Below are 23,946 nucleotides of genomic sequence, written 5' to 3' on the forward strand. Positions count from 1 at the left end.
CTTCCCCTTCTACTTTGTTCTCTCACACTATCATCGAGCGTTACTTTCCCTCATCCCCCGGTCTCAGTGTCCTTGCACACAAAGGCACGAATATGGCATGCACATTCCGGACCATTTCCCGTCGCACCTTCGAATTTCAATGCAAAGAATACCTTTTCAGTGTCGGACGTCTCCAGTCCGTGAATAGAACGTTGAACTGTAGGTTTTATCGCCACAGATGTCTTTATAACATGTCTCAACGTGTAAGGGACATTGTTGAAGCTTAAAATGAGCCCACATATTGTCTCCTCTGCTCTGTAGTGACAGAAATGGCTTTGATGAGGCAATGCACTGTAGATACAGTGTGAATTTACTGTGGTGACATAACTCAAATTCAAATGCACTCCGTGGAAAATGGAGTCCTCTAGCAGTGCTTGTGATTGTAATTTCATTTATGAGTTAAAGAAAATATTGTCCGTGATAAAAATATATCACTTCTCAGCTTCTAGGTCATTGCCTATCTGAAAAAATGATAATCACCTTCTGTGCAAGCATATCTAAATTTATGAAGATTAAAAATTATTATAATCAGATTATCGAAAATCCTGTAAAATGTCTTCTTTTCCTCTCCCATCGCCCTTCAAAAAGCCCAGCTGTGAGCAATAAAGAGCCGCCTCCTGAATTAATTCTTGACCTTTGGCTCTGACGGGAGATAACATCTGCCCTTCTACAAGAAAAAAAGTCTAATTTTACAGCCATTTTGTTCAGAATTACAATGGGAAGAGTGTAATACAGGGCCATTTTGATGAGCGGGAGAAGAGTGAGAATAAGAATGAGAGCAGCGAGGGGAGCAAAGAGAGACGATAAAGTCTCATATAATTTGCTGTGACCTAATTGCATCATTATAAATTGAAGTTCTTTTTTAGAGGTTCTACACCAAGGTCGACTGGCTCCATATGATCTATGTTAAATGCATGTTGTAATTCAAGTTTTTCCCTGGTATCGCTCTCTCCTCTGATAGGAGTTCGCGTCTAAAATGCAAATGTTCAGGAATGGCACGAGTGTGAGAGCATTCTGGCGAGTGTGCTGAGAGACAGATGGAAATCCCCCTGCTTAACTTTCAGAGGGTTAGTATAAGACTCCAAGATTACTGTTAGTCAAGTTCTCATCTATATTTATTTTGGTGAGCGATGCAGCTTGAGGGCTGCTGGAGTATCGAGGGACGCTCGAGACACCCAGTCCATCCTACTTCTCTCTGCTGCGGAGCCATAAATGGATGAAAACGCCTTTATCCCAACGTGGAAAGTGATTATGAACAAGAGACACACATTGTGCATGCATAGTCACAATGTTCTCCAGGCTGGACTCCTGCCTCTCTCTTAGCCTGCAGTGGATAATTAGCATCTCTCACACGTGCTTAGGCTTGATTAAAACTCAGTTTACAGTGAGCAGCGCTGTGAGGTCGCCATCTGTCACCTGCCGAGGCCACCGTGAGATATACTCTAGTCAGAGGCAGCGGGGAAGGCTGTGTGCGTGTGTCTGTGTGTGTCTGTGTGCGTTTGATAAAGCAGGCAGGGGGAAAAATGGGGGCCAGAAAGAGAAATGGCGGTGACGGGCGCGGCAGTAAGCATCAGGATGCATTCTGTTCAATAACCAGTCCCTCTCACTCCCCGGCTGTATATTGCAGCCAAATCACATATTTTCTGTGCTGGCAGAACGGGCTCCCGAGTGCAGTTTGGGGATTTTGTGTTATTTACTTGAACTTATAACCTTGCGACGGCAGTTCTGGGAATACTCATGTTTACACTTGGAAGTCAGATGGGATGTGTGAAAGCTCATAAAACCCAGTGTGTGAAAGCCGCTCTATTTGTCCCCAAAACACAATGTTTTCGTGCCACAGATGCAGTATACACCCCTGTCACAGTAACTACTTTTGTTGGGGGATATATTGTCAGAGAAATAATAGCAATGAGCAGTATTATTGTCATTCTAACACTATTCTATGCTACTTCAGTAATGTAAAATTATAATATTGCAAAACACCTTTTCAAACGGCAAAGGAAGAATATTCAGGCATTGGAAGAGGAAATGAAACAAATACACAGATATCCTAAATAGATAAAATGTAAATAGAATAAAGTTATCATATCCTGCTCACTTTCGGGTCATACTTAGATTTCCAAGTGATCTACTATAAAATGTTCACATGCTTTAATGTTTGAAAAAGCACATTATTGGTTTCAGACTGTCCATTGCTGCAGCACCTCTATTCAGCCTCTGTCTGAACGCTCTGTTTCAGTGCTTTAGTTACTTCAAGGTCCCACCTTCTGCTTTTGCAATCCCAGCCGTGCTGAGGGGCGTGGCTGAAGGGCGTGGCTGACGGCGGTGATTGTGTCCTTGTGACATCACAGCCTTACAGCTTTCATGGCGGGTCATTTAAAGGCACAGATCCTAGTCACTGTCTGTGTGCATTTCACCATGGCTTGAGCATTTTGATACTTTTACATAGTATGTATATTTTACATATGTATAGTACATTCATAGACCTGCACTTTAATTTAAAAAGAAATGTACATTTCAATCCCAACAACATGGGACCTTTAAGATATCTACAAGAAATCGATAGGGCCATTATCACGCTTTTGTTGTTGGATGAGTGCATTTACATACCGTGTGCAATTTAGAAAAGCTTGACTCCATGTGCCCTGTATTTACACAAAATGTTACGAGTGAAAAAGATTCCCAAAGTGACCTGCAGGGAAACAACATAAAGACTTATATTTAGAAAAATATTTGTCAAACTGGCAACCCTGAACGATGCCTGAGGATGTGCTCAAAAACACGCTGCCTTGTTTCTACATTTCCCAGCTCCTGTCTTCTGGTCCTCTATTTATTTTCTTCTCATTTTCAACCGACCGAGAACTTATTCCACAGAGGAGAATATTTGATTTATTAATTGAATTTTTGAAAAAAAGTAATTGCTATTTACTTCACACTATGATCTTTGCTTGCAAACTGTTTTGCTTGGGTTGATAAAGCGCCTCATAAACAGATGACATTATCAACAGAAAAATGCTGCTGTTACTATTTTGACAATCATTAATCTTTCGAGCGGTTTTTCATATAAAACATAGTTCCAGCTTCTCAGTGCTAAGACTTTACTGCATTTTCTTTACCTCTAGTAAACTGAATATCAATTGGTCGTACAAAACAGGCAGTTTTAAGATGCTACTAAGGCAATTGTGATGGACATTTTTCACCATTTTCTGATGTTTTACAGACCAAACCATTAAACGACAATTCGGAAAGAAAAGACATACCATTATTTTTTCTTTTCATTTCAAAGCTTCTTTTGAGGTTTTTGAATGCAGCTGTGAAAGACCGTCATCAAATTTTTTTGTGGGGTCTAAGCAACCTTTGGAACATCCTTGAACTAAATCATCAATATGAACAAAGCAATTAATCATCAGCAACCTTAAAATTCTTACAAAACCTCGGTTTCTTTGAGATCTTTACGCAGGTGTCATTGCCATGAAAATGATGACGTAAGCAAATGAGCAAATGCAGATAACTTGGCCAATATGACCTCTTTTTGTAAAGCCTTAATTTATTTACTATAGTGAGAGCACAAATTTGCATGTGAGTTTGTGCGACAGCCTTGTTAAATGTATTTGCACTACACTGCAAATCATACGCTGGCCTCTTACTTTGTTTTCTGTCTTTGTCTGAGCAGGTAGTGGAAAATAATTAACTTCAATACAACACATGCCGCATGAAGAGCTGTAGTTGTGACCTCATGTTTCTGTAAAAAGCTTTTTTCAAATCTCAGGAACAATCTGTTAGTTCTTTAGAGTGTGTGTGTGTGTGTGTGTGTTTTTGTGTGTGCGTGTGTTTGATAATACTACAGAGGCGCTGCAGCATTTGACTCGAGCTGCGTTTCTTTAAGGAGCTCGTCTAATCTCAAGAGTTTCGGTGAAATGTGTTCGTGTGCGTCCGTGTAATGTGCGCGTGTGCGTGTGCACTTCCACATCTTTATTTCTCTCGGTCGTGTTTCTTTTCAGTTGCATTCACAGTTTGAGAGCGGTGGAGAGGTTGGAAACTGCGAGCAGACAGAAGTCATTTGGGACTTCAGCGATTCAAGGCCCGTGGAAGTGTACTCACAGTTTGGCACAATTAGTACCAAAAGGGGTCCCTGCTTGACAAATTAGCACACAAAATGTCAGCCGGTAGTTTAGCACATCCACAATGAGCCCTTGCAAATTAGCACATATTTTGAGGAGGGAGCTGGCACATTATTATGAATAGAGAGAGTCTGGCAAATTAGCACATCTGTTGCCAGCGCTCAGAATTAATAGATGTTATATGATCACTGGTTTCCCACTTGGAGTTGGGTCAGGGACGAGGGTGGTGGCACACATCTCTAATTGAAGACTGTATGTGTGCTCATTATAAGAGATTGATGAGACTGAACTTTTGGTGATGGTATAGATGATCATCACCCCGAGTGCAGCTGAACCTGGTTACCTCTGAATGCTGCGGGCGCCGGCTTTATATTCTCACGTCGCTCACGTTTTCCCCCGGTCTCAGTTGTTTCTTACCTGACACGTTTGCTTAGGCTCAATCTTAAGGGTGTGTGTGATTGCGGCCGTACTCGTGCTCGTATTCAAGTGCATGAGTCAGCCCCGAGGCTTAGCGTCCAGCGGTGGCAGGTGACAGTCTTGTCCAGTGTCAGGAGGCTTTAGGGTGACAGGAGTGATTCTATTCTAGTGGAAAAAACACACAACAAGCCAAACAAGTCGGATAACAGGAGCTAAACTGCTGTTCGCGTAAGCTGCTTTCTAACGGTTTCATGTTCCGTTACCATAACTCCAACAGAGTGATTGATTAAGCTATTGATTGATGGCTGACCCGCTTTTTATTGTGCTCATTTGATTTATGGTTTCATCTGCTTTTCTCTGGTAGTGGTTCCTTTTTCATAGCCTTTATAGCTTAGTCTAACATGCTGTATAACACCTGATTTCTTACTCTAGTCATTGATGGGAAATTGTACAAGCACATCTGACAAATACAAGTAATTTACTCTTATTTTTCAGTTTTGACTCCTAAATAAGTTTACAAGGCTCAACCAAGATTGCTATCATGTATCCTCTTAGAAAATGTGCCTCTATTAACAAAATTTACTGCTTTTCTTATCTTTCTCTTACAAAACCAAGGCTCTATATGATGTTATCTTCAAGCCACAGCCGGAGAAGATGTAGCTGGTGAAATAATACACTGATATATCACCTCTGCAGTGGTATTAAAGCAGTGTTTGGCTCTGCCCATACACGTAGAATACAATAGAATACACTAATGTTCTTTCTTTTATTAGAAATAAGGTCAAACGCCAGGACTTCATTTCCTTTACAGGCTGCATTGATGATAGCTTGTTTGTGTGATATCGTAGCCCTTGCGAGCATCCTGCACAGTGGATTTATCCAGTGCCCGTGGTCACATTTCTGGGGAATCTTCGGGGAGAAGGAGAATTGGCCCTTGTGCAACGTAGGAAGGTCAGTCCACCGCAAGGGGAGCTTCAGATTAATGACCAGGGGCGGCGACTCTCTGCAGGCCTTCATGCATCATGTCCCATTCACCGCCAAACATGTCAGGGAGCGCTCCCACTGGGAATTTCGGGGATATTTACGGAGCATTTCCATCACTTTTTGCCTCCTGCCTGTTGGCTCTGAACACCGATGCTCAGCGGCTGAAAGACTGGGGGAGACAGAAACAGGCCAGGGTGTTGGGGTGTGGTGTGTCGAGGTCTTGAAGCCTAACTGACTTCATACCTGGGCCACTCGCCTTAGCGACAGTGTTGCTAGCTGGTTGCTATGGCAGCCTCCCCGCAGCTCGCCGCTATCCTGCAGCTGCGCTGCTGGTCATTAGTCACAGAGACAGGCTGTATGCACTACTATCACAATGCTCTTCCTCCACCAATCAGCTGCTCACATTCCAAAACTGCCGATGTCTCTCAGCCATAGCATAGATGTATGAGTCACCATGGCAACATATCTGAGTCCCATCTCCCAGAGTACAAGAGCATCCTTGAGCAGAGAGGGCTAATTATGTTTTCATTCATAGTTCTGTAAGTAACAGCTTTCTTTTAGTTGTAAATAAATTGTCTTTGCTGGTACTGACGGTGAACTGACTTCTCAGAAAACTTGGGAGTTCAAAATGTAATACTTTATTTCCACGTCAACATGATTTATCGGAGTTTGTCTGATTGGGCTCACTTAAACAAAATCCGACAAAGACAGAAATCATAAAACAGCTCTCTCATAAAGAACATAATAGATTAAACAAGTCTAAATCAGACAGGTAATATCCAACTCATTATCCTTAAAGCATAAAACACGTGAACAGTGGATTACATTTTACAGAAAGACATTTTGATGGCCGCTACATGATCTCCAAGGTTAATCTCTGTCCTTAATGAAGCCAAGTTACTTTGTAATGTTAAACCCAGAACACACTTTGATTAACTGTGCACAAACATATAAAAGGGAGTCAAATTTACATAGAGGAGACGCCCTTCCGCAATGCCTTTTCATTTCCACTTTCTCTCTCTCTCTCTCTCTCTCTCTCTCTCTCTCTTTCTCACACACACGCACACACACTAAGACACTCAGATCAGCAGGCCTGTTTTCTCGTCAGGGTGATTATCCAGCTCATAACTCACTCAGAGCTTTCATCAGTGCGATAATTCACACCAGTCCCAATGATGGCGGCTCCATAATTCACACACGTGCTGATTATCTTGGCCGTAACTCACACACCTGCAATCAGATGGACCACGACGCCGGAGAAGGGAGAGGAGGATGGATAGATAGATAGATGATGTGGCCTGAGTGTTATGAGTGTTATTAGACTATAAGCAAGATACATTCATATCATAGGGATATTACAGGATCGGATATTTAGCCAAGACAGCAACTAATGGTTATTACCATTTCTTTCAAATGCTTTGTTCTGTCCACCAAACTGAATCACTGAATTCTTCTTGTTTCTCAGTCCAGTTAATCGAACTTCAAAATGGATGGCAATTGATTTAATAGTTGACAAGTAATCAGTTAATTAATTAATTGTTGTAGCTTGTCATCAGTTTTTCTGGGTATTTGTGTTTTCTGTTGTCAGAATGCCATTTAGTTAAACTCATTTTCAAGTACACAACACTGATTCAGTCTGATTGGTTACAAATCACAGTCCGTCAGAGCTGGGTAATCTGAGCTTGTGACTAGAATCTGTAACTAGTAACTAAAGTAATCAAATAAATGTGCAGCGAACGAAGGGAAAGTACATAGTAGCAGAAAATTTAGATACTGAAGTAAGGCCGTGTTGGGTAATGCTACTTTTAAAGAAACTAAGATAACTGTTATTAAAAGGTAATTTGGAAACAAAATCAACAGGAGAATATAGAGAAAATTCTTACAGCAACAGATTATTCATTTGAAAAAAGGCATCTCAGTAATGGATTACATACATTACTCATTATCACAAGAAAGTAAACTGAGTCCTTGAAATTGTATAGCTCTTGAGTAAATTGTACTTTATTACATTTTGTCACAGGTTATTCAATGTCTTGACACTATAGTTTTTATTTTACTGCAAATGTACACTGGCAACAAATATTTGTTACTGGTCCCCTCAATAATAATCATTTTCATATAAAGGTGCAACACGTAAGAGTTGGCAACCCTGAATTCATACGGGTTAGCATATCATCAGTGTAGTGCTAACTGATACTAACTGTCTTTATTATACATCCCTGACTGTAGCTGCTGTTGGCTTGTTTGCTCAGTTAGCCAGGGGAGGAGGCTCTGGACCCCTGGGAGGAAGAGGCTTACATGAGCTAGTTGGCTAGCATGCTAACTTTAGCGCTCTTCAACACAATGCAGACAGACCTGTGACATAACACCAACACGTTTTTCAATTTGTTGATAATTCAGTACATTTTTGAACGTTTTGAACCTAAATTCTTACATATTACACCTTTTAAATCAGACAATAACCGCTTCATCTTCAACATATCATCTTGCAGTGAAATCTAAAGCTTGACATCTCCTTTGGAAATATTGAATGTAACCCTCTGCGGGCTTAATTTAATGTTCCCGCTCGCCTGTGTACTCAAAGGTGTAGGATTTCTTTCAAACCGCCGTGTCCAATGCATACAGTATGCCGAGGAAAATCTGATGAGCATAACTTAATACCCTCACGCTCATTTTCACACTGGTTGAGCGGGCCTGTGGAGCTCCGGCTGCTCCCTCAGGGCAATAGAGTCATAATTATCTATTAGGTCAGACTGACATGATTCCAATCATCTTTAATGGTGATTCTCGGGTATTCGTCCCTTTGAAGATTAATATGCTATTTCAGTGAGATGAAATGCCACGAATAGCAGCATGTTAACATCACATCGTGGTACTACGGGGGGGTGGGGGGGGGGGAGACCAACACATGAGAAACTCATTACAGCTCACTCAATTACGGTGAAGCACAAAATATGTACTCAAGTTCTAACACTGTGGCGTCTTTCTCTTTTCCAAGTCATCTCCTTCAATTCTCCGCTGGACTTTATATACAAGGAAATCCAATAAAGTAAACCAAGGAACCACAACATATGATGGTGACAGTGATAAAGCTCGCTCCCCTAAGTTAATGACATCTTCTTTGCCCTCCTGCACTTCTTTTCCGTCCCTCCCTGCCATGGTCAGATGCTATTTATAGTGTCGGCGCCCATTATTGCACAGCTCTCCCTCTCGTTCTCCTCTCTTTTAGAAATGCGTCACTCTCCCTGTCTTTTTCTCTTTCCGTCTCACTTTTCCCCCTCACTCTCTCTGTAATTGAATCGATAAACAGGCTTTAAACTTTTTTTCTTCAGTTTTCAGGATTTCGTCAAACTGACTCTCTGTCCTCAGAGAGGACGGGAGGCGTGGACAGACTACTGAGCCGAGCTCTGGACGCAGGGAGTGTTTTCTCAGAGCTGCTCTCACAACCTCCCTTTCATCTTTTCCCTCCCTCATCCATTCTCTTTTAAGTTCGATTTCTGTAAAGCTTTTCTCATGATTTAGTCCATCCTCAAAGGTGTCGTAGCCCTGCAAACGTGGGTGTCGTTTTCTCTTTTCTTTTTCTTTTCTGTTATGTTTACTGTGAAAGTTGAGAGTAGTTGCTGGACTCTACAGCTGTTTCAGCTGTTTGACATAGAAATGTTCTGTGTAAAACTTGAATATGCTACAAACCCCACAATATTGCATCAACTACAACAAGACTTCATCATTCTAATAATGGATGAGTGAAAATACTGTAATCATCCTCACTGACTCCACTGACTTGGAATCAGGGATGCATGATAGGAATTCTAGCAGGTAAAACTGCTAATTACCCGCTTCTACAATACCTTCACTTGAGTTAGCATTTCTGTTTTTTAAATAGAAGTAACTCCTACTTCTCTTTCCTCTTCTCTATGTTTATTGGTGGATTGAAAGCCATCTTTAAAGGTGTATACTGCCCCCTACTTTAACTGGTTTTGAAACAGTCTTAATAATGATGCCTCTTTATCACCCAGATAAGCAAACAATTAGTAAGGAGGATTCCATATTTCTGTGTAGTTATTGTAGTTGTAAATTTGAATTTGTTTCACTGTTGTCATATTACAGTTATCATTTATACATATAAATAGATATATAACCTCTGCGTCGTGCATCCTGCAAACAGCTTTGCAGAATGTGAGGCGTCTTTCTTTCAGGTGGTCCAACCACAGGGGTCGCCAGATTCAACTAAAAACAAAAGTTCCATGTTGCTCCTTTAAGCCAATGAAAGAAAGTTGGCTTCTTATTGTACATTTTTTTTTTATATTTATCAGCTATACTTTCATGATAGGAATTATACTTAATAATTTACATTCTACATTACCAGGTTGATACACAGTACATCATGCTAATTCATTTAGATTAAGCGTGTGCTGAAAAGATTTGACAAACATTGTCAGTGAATGCAGGTAAATGATTTCCTGACACAATCTTGAAATGAGACACATGGGCAGGTTTGAACGTTGCCTCCTTTTGTTTTAGGATTCTGAACCATATTGATGGACCATCTGGAGCCTTAAACGTTTTTGTTCAGCTCAGAGTAATTGACAGGTCTGAAGGGAGCTGTTTTAAGTTGACAACACCTTACTTTGTGGTGGTAATTATATTGTCTGGCTAGCGCGATGTGGTGAAACGGCGTGTATTGTTTGTTTTTGTTGTGTCGAGGCTTATTCCTTCGTCAGTTATTGGCCGTCACGAGGTGTGATTCACATACATCTCAAAGGCAATGAGATTTCTCAGGCAGGCACAGCTTGAAACTCCCATCAGGATGCTTTTACATTGAAAACTAGCAAAAGTAACAGAGAAATATGATGTAGAATTAACAATCTGAAATGTTTCGAGTAATTTCAAAAATCCCTGATGTTTCATCTCAATTTCTGAGGTTTAATGATTGGCGTTCTCCTTCACTTTCTCTGTCTGTCTGTTCTTGGTGCCCTTTTTATACCACTTTAAGTGTTTCCGATTTTCCCATTGCTCTAATTTTCTCTTTCTCAATTTTGAATTCGTTTTCCTGCTCCCTGCACTATTTTTTTGCTCTCTTCTAAGTTGAGAATCTTTGAAATCAATGGGACAAAATGGAAGAGTGAACCTTCCTGTCAAGGCTGAGTGAGGAAGTTAAAGAAGGGCACCCACCCCTGAACTCACCTCCCTTCATAACTAATTGCCTATAATTACACTGACGACTGCCACAGAATACAAATCAGATGAGATCTGATGGACTAATCTGAGCTGGAAATCAGTTTCATGACATTCTGTGACTGAGCTGTGTCAAGTAAACACCATGCCATCGATACTATGAGAGTACAAACAGTGAAGTGTTGATATTGATAGCACTGCTGGGGCTCTGGTTGCCTGCATCGTATCAATCATTTACTTGAATGTCAAATTTGTTACAGAATCTATTGCAATTACAGGAGAAAGAAGTGGCTTTTTCAGAGGTCTTTCATCTTGGCTGAGTGTTTTTTTTTATTTTATTCTATCGACCCTCAGGAGGAATATTTGAATCCATTGAGAGCGGCCCCTCTGGAGCAGAGGAACTAGCCTTTAAATTTGCCTTGAACACAATCAACAGGAACCGCACCTTGCTCCCCAACACTACGCTGACCTATGACATCCAGAGAATAAACATCTTCGACAGCTTCGAGGCCTCCAGGAAAGGTGAGTAAAGGGAAAGTATGCACCATGAATGCATGATTTGCTATCATTTTAGTTGCAACAAACCATGATGTAAATGAAGAAATAGATGATGTAAGGAAATTGAAACTACTCCAATTATATAAAACAAAAAAACCAACAACATGAACATTCAGTGTGACATGAAAATTCATCCATAATAAACAGAAAAAATGTAATACATCCAAAACAAATTTCATCAAATGATTTTTAATGTTTGACACTGACTGTTTGGTGTAACAGCTCTCAGATTATGTGAAGTGACAAAAACCAAAGATTGGAACTAAACACTTGAACCTATGTGCAAATGTAATACATGAAATGTCTATACAAACCATATTTGATACCTGTTAGAAATTTGATATATTGACATATATGTCTGACTCATACACATATGTATGTTTATGGATTTAAATTATATATTTTGGCATATATTGTACCTGTACAATTATTTGTACATTGAAAATATGTTGTATGTATTTGTATAAATGTGTAAAATACAAACAATACTTATATATACACTTACAATATCATGTACACACATTCATCTGTGTTATAAACTCACATCTTTACATATTTGATTTATATTGTTAACCTGTATGGCCGCAGCATATAATACCATATAAACATTTTACAGATACACATTTTCTTATAAATTCTTTAAATTTGCCTATGGGGCTATGTATTATCGAGATATCCAAGGATGTGTGTATGTCACAATCAAATATTACCTTACAGGTAACATTTGGTAGCATCACTCTTGATATGCAGGCATACAGTATATCAGACATTACAGTTCCATATGGGAAGTCAATTTACAGTACTGCAGTCTACTGTATAGTGACATCAAAATGTAGTGCGCATGGCTTTGACACTAGTTTTACATTACCTAATGTGACGTGTAACATTTGATAGATGCAGAATTTACCACAGCACACAATGAGGATGATAAATAAGTGTCTGAAATCTCAATTTACTGCTCATTATAGTAATAGTAAATTATTCATTGTTTATTCTAAAAGGAAAAGGGGATGAGTGTACAAGACAGTGATTGTAGTCACTGCCGTTATGTCAATTTGATTGACAGCATATGTATAAACACCATTACAGTCTGTATTATCAAAATGTCCATGAAGGCTAGACGTTAAATTGCTAAGATAAAGAATTTACCAAACGGAAACGAGAGGGGAAAAGGCTGAAAAGTGTCCTTGCCACAGATTGTTATTCACACTAAAGGTACTTTGTGGAGATTTCTTTGCAAGCCTCCAGTTAACCCTCCAAAGTTAATCATGCTGCTTGAATGAGACGGATGGAAACAAAAACGTATCCTTAACTTCAGTGCACATCATAGCATGTCGCTGGAAAAGGGACTAAAATTAGGCGTTGTATTTCCATAACTGCAGATCGGTGCTGGAGCCAATAGATAACAATGACTACTGTAGAGGCATTTGATGTGGGACTGAATGGCAATTGTACCCTTTCCCCCTGAATACAAAAGCCCGAGTTGGAGGGATTTTTGTCCAATATAAAATGGGTATTATTGTTTGCTTGGGGTGATATGTGGGCAGAAGACAGCACAACAAAAAATAATACAAACAGTGACATTTTTCGAAACCCATTACACTGACTTGGTGCTTCTCACTCTTTCTAACTTATCAGCATGTGATCAGCTTTCTCTCGGGGTGGCGGCCATTTTTGGCCCCTCACACAGCTCGTCAGCCAATGCCGTCCAGTCCATATGCAACGCTTTGGGAGTGCCCCACATCCAGACCAAGTGGAAGCATCAAGTGTCCGACAACAGGGACTCGTACTATGTCAGCCTGTACCCCGACTTCTCCTCCCTCAGCAGAGCCATCCTCGACCTGGTGCACTTCTTCAAGTGGAGAACCGTCACTGTGGTGTATGACGACAGCACAGGTACAGGTACAGTTGGTGTCTGTCTTCATCTTCCAGTTGTGCATGATCAGCATAATAATGTTTGCAACATGCAGCCTCCACTGCTTAGATTGTCCAGAAAAACAAGAGGTACCAGGTGAGCGACAAAAAGCAGCACTGCTGCTCAGAGTTCAGTGAGTGCTTTGTAACCTGTCAAGTTAATTCAGAAATCAATAGCTTACTGTTCTGCCTCAGTCCTGCAGGTGCTGCCCATGTCAGTCTTCCAGAAGAGTGAGCAGCAGCTTAGAAAAAAAAAACACATTACCCAGAATGACCCAATGTCTCTTCAGATTAATGCCATGCAGAACTGTAGTATGTGGGGGCTGACAACAGCCATTAATAACACACAGAGACACTTGATCTCTGAGGGTGGCCATCAAATGTGTCTGCGAGCCATTTCATCTATGCTGTGACTTTGTGGAGAGGCTCATAATATGCATTTTAAAAAGACGAGCTGTATTTTAGCGGGAGTGCGGGATATTTTTACGAGGTAAAATGTAACCGGCGCAGAGAATATAACGATATTCAAATGCTCATTCGCAATTTATGAGCTGTTTGGCATGATGTGGTTGACAAGTTAATGTAAGTAAATTAGATAAAGTTGAAAGGAGGTTGAAATTTTAGACAGATTGAATAATGAATTCACTCCCTACTGAGTGAGTGAATATCATTTTGTAGATGACATCCTAAATGGTGCCTGGTGGTGGAATTTGAGCCCCATTCTGTTCCTTTAAAAACCATCATTGTCACAGTTTCATTTTATTCCTCCAGCATCTCAACTTCCACATCTGTTGCATACATGCATGTTAGCACCCGTACGTTAACCTCCCTATGACTCGTCCCACTTGCCACGTTATTCTTACTCATCTCCTTGAACTCGCGTCACTTCCTGCCTCCGAGCTCAGAATGTTAACACCCTCGTTCCCCTAGCAAACTGCTCCAGCACGTTGCCAAAATGTGACCTCTCGCCTTGCTCTCTGTCAGCGAGGAGCGGCTTGGGCCTCCACGGTGGAGCGTTTCTGCTGCAGCACACCTGACGCCCTGGAAAGTGTGACAGCTGCATAGCCGCGTTGCTTCCCCCACCCCTTCCACCTGGTCCCAGGCTGTAATCACACAGCTTCATGCTCCAGGGCCCCACGCAGCTGATTGGAGCCTATCTGACGGCTGGCAGGAAAAACTATCGGAGGGGATAAAATATTCACACACAGCCGTTAGAGGATCCAGGGGGAAAGTCTGAAGGCATTAGCCAGAGCCCACAAACATCTACACTGACAGTGTTTCCCAAATGTTGAGCTCCCTTGACAGATTCTTTTTTCTTGCTTAACACCTCCCAAAGTGTCGGTATGAACAAAAACAGGGAGACGCTGACATGCCCTAGAGTAGGGATCTATTGGGATTACCTGCGGAAAGCTCTAGGAGGTTCAGTATTCCTCCCTCCAATGCCACTTTTCACAACAAGACCTGCATGTTCCTATTTCACACCAATCTTTCCATAGGCTTCAGGGAGACCCAGTCCCACTCACAGTAAGACCATTAAACTGCTCACCCAGCACTTCATTTCAAAATAAAAAATAGGCTGAGCTATCTTAAAGTGGTTCCACGGAAAGAAAAAGAAAGTCCTATCTCTCCAGTTCCCTCTCAAACTAGCCGGGCTGCTCCATCCATTTTTATACCCATGACAAGTAATCATCTCTCCCATCAATCCAGCCTCTTTCATCCCTGTACTCTGAAGTTCTTTACTGAGGGAGAAACTCATTGTAATCTCATCACAGTATCTCCCGGAGAGCTTTCTACCTGAGCGTGTGGTCGAGAAATGAAAGGTGAAGATTGTAGCTCAATATGTGACAGCGGCATCAGGCTCCCTAGGGGCAAGTACGAGCTGGGCAAACAGAGGCTCTCTCATCAGAGTGCGTCTTAAGCGCGCGCGTGTGTGTGTGTGTGTGTGTGTGTGTGTGTGTGTGTGTGTGTGAATGAGTGAGTGAGTGTGTAAGAGAGAGAGAGAGAGAGGATTGACCACGGCTTTCCATCAGGATAAAATTGAACCTATTCCATGGTGCTGTACGGTATCATGGAAGACGCGAGTGGATCAACATTTGGGAGGCTTCTGTGGGATTGGAAGTTTCTGTAGGCGGGTGCAGATCGAGGCTCTTTCCATTTTGTGCTTCTGGTATAAAAGAGTGCAATGTGCTGGGTTGGTGTTAAATTCTCTTGATAGGTCTGTAGCAGTCTGTTTGCCTGCCAAGCATGAGTAGGAGGATCAATAGACTGTGGATTAGGAAGGCATGCATATGAGCCTTTTTCTGCTGAGAAAAAAACCTGCATCCTGCTTTTTGTTTTTTCTTTTTTTTTGTGGCCTCTTCAGAATAAGAGATGCTTCGAAATGGCAGCAGATCAAGCACATAATGTTGCAGCATCTTTAAAATTCCTTTTTCACGCTATATGTATCCTCTTTGTCTGCAGGTCTCATTCGACTGCAGGAGCTGATCAAGGCACCGTCACGATACAACATTCGTTTGAAGATCCGACAGCTGCCCACAGAGACCAAGGACGCCAAGCCACTTCTGAAGGAGATGAAGAAGGCAAAGGAGTTCCATGTCATCTTTGATTGTGGACATGAGATGGCTGCCTGGATCCTAAAGCAGGTATGGGCTCAGCTAATGAGCCACGATAGTTCATTAGAGTGCTTTCAAAAACAGAGCCTGGGGTCTATTTATGGCGCCCCACAGTGATTAATATTAAATGAAGAGATACATGAAAAATTCAAATTTGAAACGGAATTAAAAATTGTGTTACATAGCTATAAGTGTATGTGTGTGTATGTATATATGTGTGTGTGTGAATGTGCATAAGTATATATAATTTCCCAAATATATGGTTAATTTGGGAAATAATTTAGAAAAAGTGAAGTCATTATTAGTGTGTAGAGTGTTCTTATTCTTTTAGTAGTTATGATAATAGATTTTTTTATCAGAGTTTATTCAAATGTCTGTCTTTATGTCATAATAGCAGTTTTCCTCGCAACACTATTCAATGTCACTTCATGAAAAGTGTTTCCACAGCAAGCTCGGCAGCTGCCGCCAGATTTAGCCAATAAGCACATATTAGCCAACGTAATGTTAATGTCAAAGTAATTTTGAATCACTTACAAAGCCGCTAAGACAGTACACGGACACAGAGAGAAACATCTTCCATTCACCTATCTTAAGAATGCTACACATGCAGCCCACCCAGCCTGCTAACTGACTGAGGTTGGTTTATTAACTTGGCGCCAGTGACGACGCAGTGTTAACCTCAGCGGCTATCGTTAGCCAGGTGACTCCCAGTTAGGCTACCTCAGCTATGTTTTGATTCTACTTGTGAAAAGATCAAGAAGCCCAGAGTCTCTAACATTGTTAACATTAGTTACTGTCTCCGTGTGCTGGTAATTAAAATAGCTTTACTTAAGTTAATAATTTGTACTTATATTTTGAAGGGTTAATTTTTGAAAACATTATGAAAAATGAAAGCATCATATGATGTAAATACAATCCTGAAAAGGATTTTTCTTTTTTGATAAACTGCCTATAACAAAATAAAAATGTTAATAAAGATAACTATTAAATAACATTTTACACTGATATGTTGAGTTTTAAGAATTCCTTCAATTATTTCACACAATTAGTTTATTTATATATTTTGCGTAACTTATTCAAATAATCATTGATTTCATGACGTCTATTTTATCAATATTGAACAACAACAATATTTGTGGCTCCACATCCACCTTTAACTGCTCACTTATTGAAGTAGTTAAGTTTATTTATTTGAACAGTCTGTTACATTTGTCGACACGTAATTGCATCATAGCGCTTCCTGAACTGAACAAACCTGAAATGTACATTATTTACCCTCACAGAAACACAGACTCAGTGCTCAATAAATACACTCATAGTTCATTCATTATGAATGTGCACTAAATCAACAAGCTCCTATGTGTTCCCATTCTCTCCTTCTTTAAGCATTGAAGCAAATGCTTCAGATACCTACGTTCTGCTCTGTGCATCTTTAATCTCCCTGTAAAATATTAGATCTCTCCCACTGACCCGTCATAATGGATGCTCTCCATTGGACAATAAAGGTTTTTTAATTAGAAAGTCTAATTCTGCTCACAGGCATGTTAAATTCATTTAACAGGGGCACATTATTTATGAGAATGGAGGGGGGTTCTTATTGAATTGAAGTCTTCTCAGAAGCATATTGCGCTGCTTGACTTCTCTATACAGCCATGAGTCGAAAGGGAAGCAACAAGAATGATTATTTATTGATGTTGAATATACTTTGTAGCTGCCACGAAGCTGTGTCAACAGCTCAATTCGGTGTCTCTTCCCTGGATTCGTTACGGCCACAATGTTTTCTTGCCTGTGAAGAGCCGTAATAGTGCGCTCACAGAAAATAACAAGGACATCAGAATGTTTATTTCTTTTTTATTTTTGCCTTTTCACATCAAGCGGGAGCTGTGAAATAAACAACATCACATCAGTACAAACAACACATGTTGTGCGAAAAATATCTACTTAAAAATCCTCCTTTTTCACAACAGGAAAAAGTAGCTTTAGATGTGTCATTTGAGCTGTTGTAAGATGTTGTTGTCCGCTCCTTTTCATTCATATTTCAGAATAGATTTCTCCTGCTTTTTTGGAGGGGGGCTGGGGATTAGATGATGTCATACCATGTGTTTGTGTAATAATAAGTCAATATATGTTTTCATTGTTTGATTATTTAATTTGAATTTAATACAAAGTTGTTTGAAACTTTTTCTCTCTCACCTGCCTTCCTGGTCAGGGAAGAGATTTCAGTATCAGAGTGACTGTGCAAGTTCTTTTAAAGCAAAATTATGATCTGAATGAAAGTAATAGAGTAATGGGCTCATAAAGGTATAAATCTTTGATTTCTAGTTACTGTTCTTTTCTCCCTGTAGGCACTGGCCATGGGTATGATGACTGAGTACTACCATTATATTTTTACCACCCTGGTGAGTACTCTGGCACCTCTTATTTTTTATGTCGTCAAAATGCAATTATATACAATGTTGTTTTATTATGCTTTTGTTTGTTTTTTTTATGCACAGCACCGTCCACTTGACAATGCATGTGTACGGTTTGAACTGTTTTCTTTTCATCACATCTCACACAATCACATGTTTTGGCCTTCTTGCGAGGCAAAAAATACATCCATCTGTCTGAGTGTCTGACAGCCGTTTTTCTTCTCTGAGAACAAAATTAAATGTGACTGAACCAGGAGGCAGTCGAAGAAAAACACGCCATTATTTTTCGTTTTGTGTGAAGCTTTTTGAACCTGAGCTACAACCTGAGTGTGCACTGATGGAAATAGACGGTGTTCAAAAGCCGACTCATTGTCATGCAGTTGATTATAAATACACTCTTTGCATTTTTAAAATATCAGTTTTGAAACTTCTTCTTTCATTCGTTCATTTTGTTAACTCTGCGCCAACCTTTTCGACCCACCTGCCCGTCTACAACCCCGCGTGTAGGAAAACCAAAGCACTTGGATATATTTTATTCCGACTCTGGCAGCGATTGAAGTTTTCCAAAGTTCTTTGATCTAGCCTCTACAAAGATTACTTGCCACGCCGCTGATGAACAGCAGTGCATCTTCACTGAGCCATGGAGAACAGAAGACTGAGAGCTCTGATAACAGCCCTCAGCAAATGAGACTGTCACCCATTTGGTCCATTATATAACAAACAAATGGCATGCTCTGAAAGGCTGAGGGAAAAGGTTGGACAAAAACTGAACTAAAGCAGACATTTACGGGTGCACAGGACACGTAACTACCCCTTGTTCATCCACATAAGAACCTGGCTAGATGAAAGGGGGAGTGAGTGACAGCAGGTATGTCATTGGGAAAGGGAAGAGAATAGTGATTATGGGGCTGTTTCAGTGGCATGCTGCTGCTTGTCGGGGTGGAAACATGCCTACTTTAACATCAGCCAGTGTTTGGCAGGTTGGAGGCCGCTGTGCCGGCCAAAGCCGCTGTACACTGGTACTAAGCCATCCATGCTGCTCTCGGAATAGGACAGCAAACATTGACCGTGGCGCCCCCATTCTGCGTCCATCACCTGCTGTTGCTCTGTCAACTGTGTTGCTGCATCCCAGAGACATCTGCCTGGTGAGATGCCAGACATGCTGTATGCAGGACAATTGGGTTGTCCTTTCACTTCCACATGATAGATGGCAGTCCACCAAAAGCCTGCCTGTAACCTTGAAAGCCTTGCCTTAATCAAAGCTACTGCCTCAGCATGAAATAAAATAACCCCTGAAAAACCTTCAGTGGGCGCTCCTCTGCTCTTCTTTTGCTAAAGCCGCCACTCAAACAGAGCTGCAACCATCAAATAGAAAAAAAAGGAATCACAACTATCTTGCTATTCGTTGAAGTAATTCTTTTAAGCAAACATTTGTTGGCTCCCGCTTCATAAATATAAGGATTTGCTGCATTTACTGTACATTTTGATAGTAAATGAAGAGTTTAGGGATTTTGGTCTGTTGTTTGGACAAAAAAAGCAATTTGAAGAATTCCCTTTGGCTCTGGGACATTGTGATGAGCAACCCACTGTTGTCAAACTGTGTCGCAAGGAGCAAAAGTGGTATGCAGTCTTCTTCTAGTGGTGCCCAGAAGAATCCAGAAAACATGTACTATCAAAATACTGCTGAATTTTAGGAATCCTGTAGTATTTTCATTGTAGCTTCTTAGATAGTCATTTTCATGTGCCTAAATACATCATCCATGATTTGTTACGAGCATAAGTCAAACTGTGATGGCAAAATAAGCCGAGGTGAAATTAAAAGTAGAAAACTAAATGTGAACTATCAGGAATAGAGGTGCAGTGCTGAAGGGGAACATTTTGAACAGCCCTGTTCAACCTGAAGTTGTTGACAAAGAAGCGATCATGAGTGCTAATGGCTACTTTAGCGTCCACTGGCTAACATTAGCAACAAATGATGCAGTAACAGTAAAACAGTAACCATATGGGTTGAGTAGATCTTACGTTGCTATATTTTAAAGTTGGTCATAATGGTGGTACTTGGACAGCCTAACATTTGTTGAGGTGGTACACAGTGTATAAAGTTTAAGACACACCGAACTAAACAATGAATCATCTGTTAGTCATGAAAATAATTGGCAAATTAATCTATAATGACAATAATTATTAATAACAGCTATACACCCGAATGAGTACTGGCGACAGAGATGTACATTGTTGAATATTCACATTTTTCTGGTTTCTTTACTCCGTCATGACAGTAAATTGAATATCTTCGGGTTTGTGGACAAAATAAGACATTTGACAAAGTCATCTTGGATTTGACTGAGAAAACACTGGTTTCCCAGCATTTTAGAGACCAGACAACAAAATTATCCCAATTAATTAACAATGTAAATGAGTTGCAGCCCTAAGAGAACAAAATGAAGTGTCTCTGCATTTCTGACTGTCACCTTCATGCATCCAGGACCTTTTTGCCCTCGACATGGAACCGTATCGTTACAGTGGAGTCAACATGACGGGGTTCCGCATCCTCAACACAGAAAACACTCAGGTGTCGTCGATCATCGAGAAGTGGTCAATGGAGCGCCTACAAGCCCCGCCCAAACCGGACTCAGGCCTGCTGGATGGATTCATGACGGTAAGCCCAACACTTCTTATACTGCTGACGCAATGCATATGTTATGCTGTGTTTGCAAAAACACGCTTATAGCTGCACTTCATCCTTGTGTGTCCATATGACCGGATCAATCGGAAGCCATATGTAATTCAACAGCACCTCTCAGGGTTTTATGCTGCAGGCACTTGTGTTAATCTAGAATGATCTTTATGAAGCTAGGTGACTGTAGATTGAAAAAGAAAAATCAATGCTTTGAAATACACAATAATTTTTAGAGGAAAATGAACGAGCAGCAGTTGTCAATCACAAGTTCCGTGGTGCAGAGCTCCCGGGGTGGGCGCATGAGCAGCATGAACGCCCTCTGCGTGGAGCCTTTGGGTTGGTGCTCCTGGGTCTAAATGCTCAGTAATGAGCCGGTGTGAATGGTAATAGCCGTTTATCTGCCCTCCTGCCTCTCACAACTCTCCTCTGGGAGCGTGGCCAAAATATGACAATCTGTCAGTGCTCATGCAGAGAGAGGGAACAAATTGGATGGAAATTATGGCCTTGGTTTTTTAGGATGGCGTCCAAAAAAGCATGGGATAAGGTGATTTGAAAGTGAAAAAGGGAATGGAGCTCATCATGGACATTCAAGGTCCTTCTTCGGGTTTGTTGTTGTAAACAGTCAATTTTCTCCACCTCCTGCGCAACACCTTCCTCGCTGACAAACACCTTTTTTTTCCCTCCATCTTTCAGCCTGCCTTTTCTTGCTTCTTGCCAGATTTGAGATCGGGTATCTGAAATTGGTGTAATGAAAGGAGTGTCTTTACATCAAAGAGTGAGGGACAAGCCTTTTGAATGGTGCATGGTGTCTATTCATGTATCTGTCACAGCCTTAATTTGCACTTACATGTGATGAAAGATGGAAATGCATTGCAGCAATAGAAATCAATGCGTTCTTTTCTTTACTCAGCTGTGTAAATGTACCACACTTTACTTTCAAGAGTTGCCAGGAACATGCTGCAAATATAGAAATATTACATTTTAGTTCCCTCAAACTAAAGCGTGTGCCTCCCTTTCGTCATGCAGAGCAAAAAGATTAATGCAACGCACAACAAGGTTAAAGCACTTGTGCTTTTTTTTCCTCCACCGGAAATTAATGGACATTAGTGGAGAATGTTGAATTGATTAATTGCGTTGCATGAATCATTTTGTCAGATCCTATAGTACATATTGACATATTTCACTGGACTAGAACCATCGTTGAATAATAAATAATAAGTCCGGAGGCTCATGCAAGCTTGATAAAGTACTTCATTAGAGTGCTCTATTTATGAATCCCGGCTCTGATGTGTTTTATTCTTTAGAGTGTTTCACCCCTAAGAGGATTCCTTATAATGAGTGACTGAAGAAATAGCAGCCTGAGAATAAAAACATTGTCATTTTTAATGTTTTAATGAGCAGATAATGGAGAAACAGTTTTGCTTGTGATTTAAAAAATAGCCTCTATTTGCGTTTCAAGATTTCTCTGTATCTCAAATAATGGATTTGTAAGATCTGCCTGACGTATAATGTTACAGCGGGATGAGAAACCACCTTGAGGGGCATTGTTAAGTGAAAGCAAGAGAGGGCTGCAGCGGTCAGTGTTTGACCTTCCACCCCCGACCCTCCCTCCAGCCTTTTATTTCCTCTCCTTTCATACCTTCTTCTTCCCTCTGCAACACTGAAGCCTTGCTGGGCTCTGGGCTTGTTTGCGCTTGGTGACCAGGCAACAGTTGTATAGCAGTGGTTACCAGGACAACGCCGTCCGTGTCACCTTGTGATTTCATGAAGGATTGATTGACTGAGATTGGGAGGGGGGTGAGCGGGATGGGGAAGGTGAGATTGTGGCAACAGCGGGCGGAGGGCTGATGAGGAAGAGAAGGGGGGATGGGAGGACGTTCCAAGCACCGAGAGGTGCATGCAATGTTTTCTCACGCCACAAGGCTCGCATTAATGCAGGGCAGTGTATAATCACAGTGACACTCTGTGCCCTGGGTGAGGCCGAGTGTTGTCTCATGGAAAGGCTGCATAATGAGGAGTCCCTCCTCGGTCCAGGCAGGCTTGCGGCCACAAACACGTTCGGTCTCTGCCGCTCTTAACTCTGTTTGTCAGGGGTATCTCTGACGTGGAGGGATGCATGATAACAAGGGGAGGATGCTTATTAGTTCAGTTCATTTGTGTGCCGACGTGCAAGTGCGGGTGATCTCGTCTGTTTGTGTCAACACTTGAACCGCATCCCCAGAGTAATTAGGAGCTCAAATTGTTGTAACCCTCCATCTCTCCTTCATGTGAATTAACAGCAGTTAGTCACCCCACCGCAAGATTGGTAGGTAGGTGGATGGATGGATGGATGGATGAATGAATGGAAAGATGGATAGATAGATGGATAGATGGATTTGTCTCGCCTGTGCATAATTGCCGCTTGCAGCTAATGAGATATTTGGTTTTTAATGTTTTGTTGTAATTTGAATTCTTTTAAATCCCCATTCACTGAGCTAAGTATATCCTTGGATTTAATTGAGGAGAAGAGAGAAAAAGAAAAGAAAAAAAAAACAGCATCCCAGTTGAGCTACTCACTAAGGGCCAGATATTTTCTACATTTGCATCATTTCATTAATGTCTACATCTCAGTGAGCTATAATTACCACAACAGAGGGCTGGTAGTCCTCGACGCAATTGAAAATTCTGGTGTAATAGCTCAAAAATAATGACTCTGTTATTAATAGAGAGCAGTTATTTGCGTAATATGTATGACACGATGGAGCTGGTTCACATGGGACACAGTTAAAACGGCGTGTTGGTGTTACACAGGCTAAATGCACTGGAAAAACACACGAGGATACTTCTGAACCAGTAAATCTGAGCAAATGCGACTAATTTCTTTTTCCTTCCCATCAGCAGCTACTTCTGAGATTATGCAAGACACTTTGCTTTAAATCAGCACAAGAACGTGCATGATCAGCAAACTTCTCCAGGATAGTGTAAATGATAGCTAATGACAGGGATTTTAAGAAACAACAATGCAGCATTTGTCTCTTACACAGAACTGTTAATTG

The 23,946-nt window shown here is 41.0% G+C and overlaps 1 protein-coding gene across 3 annotated transcripts in view; it reads left to right on the forward strand.

The window, feature by feature from the left end:
* The window catches only part of LOC119012681 (glutamate receptor ionotropic, kainate 2-like), a 77,715-nt gene that overhangs the window by 18,259 nt on the left and 35,510 nt on the right, over positions 1-23,946 (forward strand). For 2 of the 3 annotated variants that reach the window (XM_037086707.1, XM_037086708.1), the window contains 5 exons: positions 11,091-11,258; positions 12,933-13,196; positions 15,669-15,850; positions 18,166-18,219; positions 20,717-20,890. In XM_037086707.1, the coding sequence (XP_036942602.1) occupies positions 11,091-11,258; positions 12,933-13,196; positions 15,669-15,850; positions 18,166-18,219; positions 20,717-20,890 (842 nt within the window). The remainder of the gene's footprint in view (positions 1-11,090; positions 11,259-12,932; positions 13,197-15,668; positions 15,851-18,165; positions 18,220-20,716; positions 20,891-23,946) is intronic. The other variant, XM_037086709.1, reaches the window with a different exon arrangement.

This window comes from Acanthopagrus latus, chromosome 22 (genome assembly GCF_904848185.1).
Source record: "Acanthopagrus latus isolate v.2019 chromosome 22, fAcaLat1.1, whole genome shotgun sequence".
Lineage (NCBI taxonomy): Eukaryota > Metazoa > Chordata > Actinopteri > Spariformes > Sparidae > Acanthopagrus > Acanthopagrus latus.